The sequence below is a fragment of the Montipora capricornis genome, chromosome 11 (assembly GCF_036669925.1).
Source record: "Montipora capricornis isolate CH-2021 chromosome 11, ASM3666992v2, whole genome shotgun sequence".
Classification (NCBI taxonomy): domain Eukaryota; kingdom Metazoa; phylum Cnidaria; class Anthozoa; order Scleractinia; family Acroporidae; genus Montipora; species Montipora capricornis.
The window spans coordinates 12,334,097-12,344,096 of record NC_090893.1 but is presented as its reverse complement, the minus strand read 5'-3'; the positions used below and the strand labels follow the sequence as shown (position 1 = coordinate 12,344,096).

Genomic DNA, 10,000 nt, shown 5'->3' with positions numbered 1-10,000 from the left:
ACTTAAACTTGGTATGAATCTCGCAAACATGATTTATCAACCTATCTCCCTTATGAGGACAACATGATGTGTCATGTACATTCACTTCAAAGTAGGAACGTTCTAAAAACATTTTTTAATAGACTAGATGGCCTATGAAGTAGCAGATAAACATCGATAAAAAAACTCACTTTCTTCGAAACCCACGCCATTCCAAAGCCAATAAAGACGATGCCAGGTAACCACGCTTTATCTTGGTCCCAGTCTCTCTGTCGAAAAAAATTAAATGTTCCAACCCACGAGCAAAGGTACTCGATCAAACCTCCCACGGAGGAGATGGATTTCGCCGTCAAATCCCCACCCCTTGCCCGCACCCCCCCCCCCCCCCCCCACGGGGTTTACCTTGCTCAGTGGAGGGGTATTCGATCTAGTAATCGGTGGGACACAAGTTTCGTTCCCTTTGAAAGCAGGGCGTAAATGTGAGTGAATCTACACTTCAAACATATGTCTTTTCATCGCCTACAGCTCGATGAAGACGCTGAAGCTGCTTCAATTATTGAAACTCTGAGGAAAGAGCTGCCAAGTGACACCGCAGCTTATAATTTTGACTTGCGGACAACGCTAGAGGAGATTTCGTCTGGGTCACAGTTGAAGGTAAATTCGCAAAATATACAGCCTGCGTAAAAGGCGCGCGCCAAAGAATTAAAACAATGCTCGTAAGACGGAGGTTACGCGCAAGGGGAAATATTAGGCTTTTGTACGTCTCGGCGACGCGTGCGTCTCCACTCCACACGAGCCTCCTGCCATAGGTCAATAACATTCAGAAATTCAAGCTTTTTTTGTGCATGTTAAGCTTTATTAACTGAAAGTACAAGGAATAAAAAAAAAAACTTTGAGTTCTGATTGTATAGATAATCCAGTATGAGTATAATCCATTTTGTCCTTTATTAACCCCTCAACCGCGTTTTTTGCTTGCATCTAACTGACGGACTTCGATAGTCCTAGATCCAGCCTCCGTAATTACGCATTGAATAATAATAAGAAGAAGAATAATTAAACTTGGATGAGTGGCTGGGAAAGTTGGACGAAAACATCAGTACTTCATGACCCCCAAAAAACTACGTTTAAATACTAGGAACAGCATGGATTTTGAGAAAAGTATTAGATTTCTACTGAGAGTAAGGAGATGAGCTCTAAGGGTCCTTTGGTCATGGATTATGACTCGCTCCCTTAGGAAGTATATCGGTATAAGACCAGCCATGCAGTGCACAAAGCAAATAATAATAATAATAATAATAGTAAGAAAAATATTAATATCCACTCCTAATACTTTAAATAATAATGATAATGATAATGATAATAATAATGATAATAATAATAATAATAATAGTAAGGAAAATATTAATATCCACTCCTAATACTTTAAATGATAATGATAATGATAATGATAATGATAATGATAATGATAATGATAATGATAATGATAATGATAATAATAATAATAATAATAATAATAATAATAGAAGACTTTTAGCTATAGCCTGGGCTATGGTTAACCTTGGAGAATTGTGTTAGATCTAAATAAACGGACAGAAAGAACAATCTTCTTCTCGTGTTTTGTTATTCTCCGGAACACTCTGAGGACAGGGGAATAGGGTGGAGTTTTGAAGAACTTTTGATATGAAGTCCATGCGTTCTTATTTCTTGCAGCTCAATAACCTTGTGGAGCTTGTAAATAGTGTCTTCCAAAGGCAAGGACTGAAGTTCAAGTCAGATGAGAAAATTTTGGCTTACCCTGCCTCATATTATACCCGCCTCGTCGATCTCTTGGAAAATAAGACGAAAACGTGAGTAACCATAAGCGTGTTGAAACGAAACGTGTCTAATTTGACTCCGAGGTGAACTATTTACGAAGTAAGACCTGTCAGCCAAGCAAAGTAGAATATGAAATTAAACATCGAAACATCTTGAAGATACAAATTCATTATTTTACGAGAGTTGCACTTAATAGCCAAGGTCAAAGAAACTTGTGGCCTTCGATCAAACCAGACCAAAACACTTGGAACTCTGTCCCACAGAATTTATGAACAAGGATTGTGAGACGGAGCGTACGGTTTATAGTCCTTATACGAGAAGACTTAAAAATCGCCAAAGGCATCACTTTCTCCTCAGTTATTTATAAAGACCCTGAGTGCTGGTCCGGCAGGAGTTTGATCCCTCGACCTCCCGCGATGGTCAGCAAACTGGACCAACCGATCGGCGGAACCTGAAGTGAGGAACCAAAAAGCGACAGGAAATAGTCGTAAATTGGACGTTTTGACTTCCCGAATGAATCTTAGTGTTAATGGTTAATTTAAACCTAATCTAAACCTCATCATCAATTTAGCGCCGGTAGACGCCAGGCATATATATAAAAAAAGAATTTCAGAAAGCCAGCGACTTGTAAAAGTTAAATAGTGGTATATTTGAAGGTAAAATTGCATTAAGGCCAGGATTTTAGCTTCCACACAAGATAGGAACGTAGCGTTAACTGAGCTTCTTTAGTTTCTATTGGTATTTCTGAAGCTCAATCTACAAACCGAAATAGCGACATTTGAAATGCTGTTTCTTTTCTGCTACCTTACCTTTGAACCTAGCCCTTTTCGAGAAACGAAGCAACAGGTCGGTCTTGTCGTCCTAGTCTTATAACAAGTAAGCAAATGCTGCAAAACACTGAGTGAATTTTGCATAAATGAGGAATAAGCATCCGTTAGGCCTTGTTTGAATCTAGATACGTTACCATGGTAACAACCTACATAGCACATTGACTGTCAAAACTATAAACCTTCGTGGTAGCACTTATCAGTGACCAAGTTTGAGCTTCTAGGCAAAAAAACGGCATAAATATGGCAGAAATGGAAGTGTAAGTGCTTAAAAACTGTGTTCAGTCACGTTAAGAGTGAGACGAAATATTTATGCCCAGGAAATTGATTTAATAGTAATTGCGATTATTGTCAACTAAAGAACAGTGCTGATGGCAGTTGCCATTTCATTTAACGTCGATTACGTCAGCTAAGGCTTGCGTCATTGGGGGTCCGCGAAGCGCTCCGTTCCCACTCCTCCCTCCTTCCGTCAGTGCTTCAGTTCTAGTATTAATGCCGGTCTCACACAGATGAAAGGAAAGTCGAAAACATTTGTCTCGTTCTTTGGGAATCCAACTTGGGACCCCAATTTTCGAGAGGCACTCACTAACAAACCAAGCTAACCTTTTTCTACTTGATTAAAAATGGTTCGCCTTAGCTTCACGGAAATTGCTGACCAGGCGAATGTGGTCCTGAGAAGAAGAACTATTGTTTGTGATTAACGTTTGATCAATTTGAGCGAAAGTCATCTTCAAAGTCAAGTATTTTTATCGATTTCTACAACTCTTTCATTCTTATGTCCTTTCATGGGAACACATGAGCCTAACAAATTAACCTGCTCCCCACTGAGTGGCCTCATAGCTCAGTTCATTCTCGTCCCAAGAGCCCTCCGTTTCTTTTGGTCACGTGGTCGGCGAAACGAAGGGCTCTGGTTGCAGCCAATAAGCAATTATTGGATGAGGGTGAGCATGATAGCGAGAATTATCAAGGCCGAGGTTTGTGTTATCTGCCGAAGCCGAAGGCTGAGGCGGATAACACAAACCGAGGCCTTGATAATTTCGCTATCATGCGAAAACCGAATCCAATAATTGCCTTATTATACAATTGTAAATGTAGAAGCGTTGAGACATTTCACAGAACAACAAAGTAAGCCACGCAATGACACGTTTCAGTGTAAACATCGTTATTAATGACAGCTGTGAATTACATGTAAAGCGGAATTCAAAAGGTTTAAAGAAAGGATTTAAGCTTAAAACATCTGAAAACGTTTCAGGAAAAAACTGAATCGAACTGAAACTTTTGAACAAAATTCTAAAGTTAAGTTGTACGGTCTTATGAAAAATGTTCCCGATATCGAGATGTAAACAAAACTTCATTGTCTGCAAAAACGCGTCATACCTACATGCATAAATGCCAGTGTCTGTAAATGTGACGCGATGACACAGCGCCATCCATAATTAGCGGGGTGCTTTTAGCCAATCAAAATTGAGATAGCATCAGCATTGTAGAATAATACCGAGTGTCCGTAAATCTCGGACATCTGGCGGGGCATGCGCACTTCTTTCAAGTTTCAATAATCGTGAGTGAGGGGTGAGATGTTTCCTCAGTGGATCATTTCGAAGAAGCGTTTAAATTGGGCTTTGATTGCGCTTGTCGGTTGCCAAACAACAAAACAGAATGGTTACGATCGAGAATGATCTCGTTACAGGCGATGCAATTGGGAACCGTTAAGCAACGACAGCGGCGACGGCAACGACAACGTCAAAATGTGCATATTTAGGAAATCCGCCTTACCTCTAAATCCTTTGTAAAAACTTTGATGTGTTCATATGGGAGGGCGGGCTGGCTCGGTCACCGAAATTTCGGTTTTTCCAACCGGGATCTCGGTAAGGGGAGAAAATTTTGCCACATGAACACTTGATCCCGGTTACCGGGAGGAAAATAATACAATGCATTTTCGTGATAGAACGGACATTACCGAGCTTTTAGTTCTCTTTTCTTCGATAATGAAGCTTGGAATAGTCTTATTTGATAGTTAACGTAAAGTCAAAAGAAATTTAAGGTTGTTTAAACAAAGAAAATCGAGAAATTCTCCCCTGGCTTGTTCGTTAGATTTCACGCCTGAATGGTCGCGTCACCACTTTTTCAACTTTTTCATCTGGGAAAGCGGGCTGAAAGTCACCATATGAACAGACACCAATTTCATCTCGGTAACCGAGCCAGCCCGGTCAACCGGGCTCATATGAAGAGGCCCTTAGTGGACAAAAACAACAGCTTTGCACGCCCTACGCGTGCTTTTTTCATTTTTGTCCATTTCTTTACCGTCGTCTGCAAAACAAAAACGTGAAAGAGCCAAATTTGAGGTTTTTGTCCAGGGCGTCAGCGCTCGGACAAATTTTATTTTCTTCCCTAAATAGGACGTTTGCATAATGACGCCATTTGACTACAAGTACCAAATCATTCAGGTTTTGCTTGTCTCATGCTAATTAGAGCTATTGTTAATTTTCCCCGCTGGGAATACAAAACTGATTTAAATAAGAAAAGAAAGACAAACTGAATCCTGGTAGTTGTAGTCAAATGACGCTATCGAGAAAATTGCTTATATTAAGCGCCGTTCCGACCAGTGTCATTCTTAGGAACTACCACATCCTTGTCTTACTAAAAGGGTTGAAATAGTCACGAAGTGTTTACAATAACGCGAATTTATATTTTGAAATGACGTTCTCGTTGCCGTCGCCGTCGTCGTTGCTTAAGTTCCCTATCGATTTCGTGGTCATATTTCAGAACTTGTATTTAATCTTTTGAAAAGCGCGCCAACAAGGGCTTGCCGCGTCCCATTTCCTGCCACACGGGACGGAAGGAATGCGTAGCAGATAGGACGCAGCTATTTACAACCTCTAATTTCATTGAATCCCTTCAAGACGCAGCTCTATTGTTTTTAGAGTCAGGGTTCATTGTTTCTTTTGTATGCTTCTTTGTGTATATTGTTTTCTGAACCAATTTCGGGAGCCGTTAACGTTGTTATAGCTGCCTACTGACCCCGACCAGAGCATTTCGTCTCGCTGACCACGTGACCAAAAGAAACGGAGGGCTCTGATGACGAGAATGAGCACAGTTGGTAGAGCATCACAGAGGTCATGGGTTCGAATCCAGTTGAAGCAACCTGACTGTTTCAGGTTTTCTACAAAATTGTCGAGATAAGTGCGAAGATCACTTCTCTCTTTTGTCTATAACCCGCATTTTTAAATATATAGATCTATTTCATTTAGCCTTGACTTAATTGAGTTTATTGATTACATTTAGTGACCCAAAAACCGTGGTAAACTACATCATTTGGACCTTGATCAACCGGTTTATGCGGGTGCTGCCTCAGGATTATCGAGATGCCTACAGTGATTTCGTTTTTACAGTACAGGGGAACCAAACTCGTGAACGCTGGATCGCTTGCATTAGTGGAATGCAAGATTTATTCGGAATGCCCCTGGGATTGTTGTTTGTGGACGCAGCGTTTGACGAAGGAAGTAAAGCTGCGGTAAGAGGAATAAATGAAGTCATTTTGAAAACTCAATCAATCACTTCATAGTACAACTGTATATCCCGTCCTTGGACAGCGTACTTAATCAATTTTGTACCTTATTCCCCACTTTATTGAGCCGGCAACTCTAAGTCAACGCTTGGGATCTTATGTGGCATTTCACAGCGCCTTCCGATGCGCAAAGCAAGCGGTAAGCCTGTGGCAAGTTTTACCCCAGGTAGACCAATGTTGGGCTACCTGTGATTAAGAATGCTGGCGGTGCACATGGGCATCCTGCTACTCGTATGCCTTATCCATCTGCAGTATCGTTTGATTGTGATGATATTACTGATTTGCTTCATTCACTCAATTTATTTTAGGTAACAAAAATGACTCGGTTGATGAAACACGAGTTTATCAAGAACCTTGATTCACTGGAATGGATGTCAGATGAAACCAAAGCGAAGGCAAAAGAAAAGGTTTGACAGCTTAATGGACTTTATTCACGATAGCCGCCATGTTGGATTTGCTATTATCATGCAAATTAGCTACACACTTCTGAGGGGGCAAACAACTCAAGTTCGAGAGGTTGTAACGAACATCTTAGCCACACAGATGATTTCTTTCATGTTCATTGAATGTTAATCACCTAAGTAGTAAAATAGAATTCTTACACAAGTTACTTCGATTTTTTTACTGAAAAATTAGCAGATAACGAAGCAGAGTCAAAATGTCGGAGGCAATCAAAAGATACAAAATTATTATAAAAGGCACTTAATTCTAAATTCTAAAATATACTTTTAGCAATGTTAATTCAATATTTCGACGAAACGATTTTCCGCAATCTGCCTTTATTCCAGTGTTTGCCCCCCAGGATAACACATGGCTAATTTGCATGACAATTTGAAAACTAGCATGGCGGCTATCGTGAATAAGGGCTATTAATCAAGTGATCATGGGGCCGGGTCAGTTTTTCGGGACGAGTTGTCGCCCGTAGTTTCTCAGGCCAATGGGGTTAGTGCCGTAGGAAACTGGTGGTGGAGTTTAAGGCACGGAAATGTGGTGCTATCCACTGATTTGATAAAAGTAAAGTCACTACCAAAGGGAAACGAAAGAAGATGACGTTTTGAGCGTTAGCCTTCCGCACGGGCGAATGAAGGGTTTTAAGTTTTATGGGGTTTCTCGATCGCATATTGGAACAACGCAACGGGTAGGAAACAACAAGGAGAAATTAAATAAGGAAAAGCGTGCATTGATATACGGATACGAAAGCTGTAGATTTTTTCGGCTATGGCTCATAGCGGAGAGGGGACAAAGAAAGTCCAGAATAAAAGTCTTTCTTCGCTATTTGCAACCACTGTCCCTGCAGAATCAATGAACGCTTCTACTTTAATTCTTGAATGTTTCTCTTTTTGTTCATGTTAATATGCTGCCACCAAAAGCATTGCTGCAATATACGATATAAGAAGCCCCTAACTCAAGCCCTTAACTCGCTCTCCTTATGAACACTTTTGCATTTTTGAGATAAAACGGACTGCATCTTATTTTTACTTCTATAATTAAATTCGGAATAATCTCCTTTAATAGTTAACGCAAAGTTAGACGGATTTTGACGTTGCTAGAATCACTAAAAGTGCAAAGTTTCTCTCCTGGCTTGTTAGATTTCTTGGTAACTAGGCTAAAATTTCTCCTATCAACCAAAGTCATGGAATTTCAACCAGGTAACCGAGCCAGCACGGGATCATACGAAGAGGCCCTTGGTCGACACCGTACCAAATCTTTGTATTGTACGAGCCAAGTTAGCTCAGCCGCAAGCCTGGATGGAAGCGAAGCGTACTTTTAGCTTGGTGGTGATCAGAGACTACCCATACATTTCTTTAAACTTGCGCTACCTTGAAACAAACTTATGCAACAGTCCCTAAAGCCAGAGGTTTCTTCGTCGAATCCAGTATGCCGGTTGCATAATTGATTAATGAAAGGCGACATAACCTGAAGGAAATCGCTTAGTCGTGGTTGCAAACTTACCTGCCCCACCGTGATGCAGTGAGATCCTAACTATTGCCCAGAGGATCTGGGAATGACGATGATCTTAAGCCCTGGCCAAACGCTCACAACATTTCAACGCAACATCTTGCAACATTGCGGCATGACGTTGCGACATGTGCTGCATGGGGTGGCCAAACGCACGCAACATTTTCATCATTTTCAACGCAACATGTCAATGTTTATGTGCCCCAGGCCCCTGGCGCGCAAGAAGTTGACCTAACGCGCATGCCTTAGCGCAACAATGTCGCGTGAACGTGACCAAACGAGTACAACATCATGTAACATCCAAAATGTTGCACGAAAAATTTGACCGTTTTCAAATTTGATCCAACATCATCCAACGTGTTGCAAGATATCGCAACAGGGTGGCCAAACGTATTCAACATGTTGTGCCCAGCAATGTTGCAAGATGTTGCGTTGAAATGTTGCGAGAGTTTGGCCAGGCCTTTAGTCTATAATAATGATGATTAGCTATAATTTTATTACAGGCGCTTGCCATCCAAGAAGACATCGGATATCCAGATTATATCAAGAACCCGAAAGAATTAGCTTCTCATTTCACATCCGTGAGTTGTAATCAGATGTACATGTACTTCATGACATTCCTTTCTCTTGAGTTTTATTATTGAGGCCGATACCTTTCGTAACACTCCGTTAGCCAGTATTTTCTCCTTTGTGTACGAAGGGATTCATTATAACAAATGATAAGAATTGAGCGAATGAGAGAATGATGTAAACATGTTATATAAACGAAATGTTGACAATTGAACCCATTGCGAACTCGGAAAAATCCGAGCCCCAGATGGGATTCGAACATCTGGGGTCTGATTTTTCCGAGTTCCGAATGGGTTCAATTGCCAACATTTTATTTAATATGTGTACATCATTCTCACATTTGCTCACTTAGGTGGTTGGTCTGCTGCATCTCAGATACGCTTTAAGGTGACTGAGCGATACAGTTATGAGCTATACTGTCAGTTGTTATTTTACCTTGTAACTGCGCGATGCAGTTTGAGTCAAAGACCCACATTTCACCCTTGCTCCAGTAGCTCGGTGGTTAGAGCATCCGACTTGATCACTGAAGGTCGTGGGTTCAAATTCCAACTGGGGCTCGCGGATTGTTGCTAAGAATTGAGAGTTCAAAAATGAGGCGGAAGACCGTTGCTTGAGAACTGGCAACACGTGAATTCTCATTCGCTACCTTTTTATAAATGTGACGTTGAGTGACATTTAGAGAAATGGCTGACAAGAGACTGGGAAGATTGTCCAGACCTGGGGCGGCGGAGCCTCCCTACAACTTAAGCAACGACAACAGCGACGGCAACGAGAACCTCACAAATTTGTATAGCTTTGCACACAATATCTTTGCACGCCTTGCACGAGCGTTTTTCACTTTAGTTTTTCACTTTTAGTCACTTTAGTTCATTTCGTCTGCAAAACAACGCGAAATAGCCAAATTTGAGGTTTTATGAAGAACGTCAGCACTTGTGGATCAAATTAAGCACCGTTCCGACCAGTGTTACTAGGGAATTTAAGAAACGACGACGGCTACGACTACGACAACGCCACAAAGCAATAATATCATTGGTTAAAAGAGCATAAATAATCGTGCTGCACGTGCAGCACGGATTTTAGCAAGTATCTTAGCAGTCCTCTGCATAACGACGACGTGAAATCACCAAATTTGAAGGTTTGACGACAACGTGAGCATGCAACAGAGAATCTTTCATTCTCTATTTTAACTCTGAAAACGCTCGTACCAATTCATTTTTAGGATACTTCGCCCACATTGTAGGACGTGAAAGAGACTGAATAATCGCGAAAGACTTATGATAAAGGA

The 10,000-nt window shown here is 41.0% G+C and overlaps 1 protein-coding gene across 1 annotated transcript in view; it reads left to right on the top strand.

Moving 5' to 3' along the window:
• LOC138023948 (endothelin-converting enzyme 1-like) overlaps positions 1-10,000 on the top strand; it is a 22,308-nt gene that overhangs the window by 1,421 nt on the left and 10,887 nt on the right. Inside the window, exons 2-6 of the mRNA XM_068871030.1 lie at positions 505-633; positions 1,690-1,826; positions 5,904-6,132; positions 6,495-6,593; positions 8,649-8,726. Of these exons, the coding sequence (XP_068727131.1) occupies positions 505-633; positions 1,690-1,826; positions 5,904-6,132; positions 6,495-6,593; positions 8,649-8,726 (672 nt within the window). The remainder of the gene's footprint in view (positions 1-504; positions 634-1,689; positions 1,827-5,903; positions 6,133-6,494; positions 6,594-8,648; positions 8,727-10,000) is intronic.